The sequence below is a fragment of the Phytophthora infestans genome, genomic scaffold (assembly GCF_000142945.1).
Source record: "Phytophthora infestans T30-4 supercont1.17 genomic scaffold, whole genome shotgun sequence".
NCBI classification, from domain to species: domain Eukaryota; phylum Oomycota; class Peronosporomycetes; order Peronosporales; family Peronosporaceae; genus Phytophthora; species Phytophthora infestans.
The window spans coordinates 2,538,123-2,539,631 of record NW_003303742.1 but is presented as its reverse complement, the minus strand read 5'-3'; the positions used below and the strand labels follow the sequence as shown (position 1 = coordinate 2,539,631).

The following is a 1,509-nucleotide window of genomic DNA, read 5'->3' as shown; positions in this document are numbered from 1 at the left end:
CTGTTGTAAGTGAATGGTTTAAATGCTCGTAGTTAATGGATTTGTACGTGTTCGTAGCAAGGTCGAACTCGCCAGCCCACCCGGCGGAGCGTAGCGGCCAGTGCTCGAACGTGGTGGTTCCGATTGGACGAGTGCTGGCAATCGATGTCCACTTGACAGACGAGGACATCCCACTGTTGTCGAAGCCATTTTGCGAACCGACGAGTCCGTGGATGTCCAGCAGCAAGTCGATGTTGTACTTGTAGGCGAGGTTAGCAACACGGTCCAGTTCATTGACAGCGCCGTCCGTGCAGCCGATGTAGGGCTCATACGGAATGAACATCCAGTCGCCCACCGGTACACGGAGCGAGTTCACGCCGGCTTCAGCCATCTCTTTCAGGTCAGCTTCGGTCACCCAGGTAGCCCAGTGAATACGCAGTTGGCGATTGGCTTCTTCCTTGCCTAGTGCCGTGCAGAAGGTGTACATATCCATTGCCGTCTTCTCGGGGGCCTTGTCGCCGAACCGCTCTTGTGTACTTAGAAATTGGTAAAAGAGCGTGGGGGTGATCCACGGCTCCAGCACCAACCAACCACCGAGATTGGCACCGCGGACCTGCTTGTTGAATGGAGTAGCGTGTCGGTCACTGGAACACGTCTGGTTCTCGTCGTGGGGCTTGAAGTTTTCGAAGAATTCGAGATTCTCGGAGGTGAATTCGTGGTCGTTTTCCCAATACCACTTGGCGTCCTTGATCCCCGGTAAGCTGTCGTTGTTGCCACGCAACATGGTGTCCAGGACGTGCTCGACGGGCTTAATGGCCGTTGCTGCCATCGACAACCATGAGAGTGCTGCAGCCACTTGTAGCAAAACCTTCATGGCGACTACGGAAACGTCGGAAGCTTGTGCAGGAGCGGAGTGAGGTGTGCGCTGCTTGTGTCTGAATTGGAAATGAGCCAGAGAGGGCTATGGACAAGGAAATCGCTCGTCGAGACGAGCAATGCTCATGAGCCATGGCCTGGCCATTTGGGCGATACCTAGTACATGTACTCGATCGTATCGCTTGCTCGACTCAAGCTGCTGTGCACTGACACAGAAAAGGCAACAAGTCACCACTGAAAACTTCAACGCGGCATAAACGGACACGACGGTAAAGCGCTTGCACAGAGGCTCAAACTTTTTGCCGTTTTTTCAGGTAAGCAATGCTAACTTAGCATTGAAGTTGGAAATGGTCTCGGAGAAAATGGCGGTGTCTTCGCGGCTGAGAAAGCGAAAGACCTGCAGCAAAAGGCATCTTGAAAGTGATTGGCGTAGACACTCGAAATCCGAGTGTCTACGACGGTCACTTTTAATTTGGGCGGGTGGTCAGTAGGATACCAATACATGTATTATACTTGTACCGTGCTAAGCACGGCGTGCTTGCCTGCATGTTCTTCTCTCTCGACTGTACGTGTACACAAACACTACACCTTGACAATTCACCGGAAATGCTCGCGCTTGCACTCCAACCAAGACAGACTGCCAGTCTTCATCAT

General features: G+C 52.7%; 1 protein-coding gene across 1 annotated transcript in view; it reads right to left on the bottom strand.

The window, feature by feature from the left end:
• The window catches only part of PITG_10217 (glucan 1,3-beta-glucosidase, putative), a gene marked incomplete at both ends in the record, with an annotated part of 3,102 nt that extends 1,593 nt beyond the window's left edge, over window positions 1-1,509 (bottom strand). Inside the window, 3 exons of the mRNA XM_002902691.1 lie at window positions 199-515; window positions 567-914; window positions 1,457-1,509. Coding sequence (XP_002902737.1) covers window positions 199-515; window positions 567-914; window positions 1,457-1,509 — 718 coding nt within the window. The remainder of the gene's footprint in view (window positions 1-198; window positions 516-566; window positions 915-1,456) is intronic.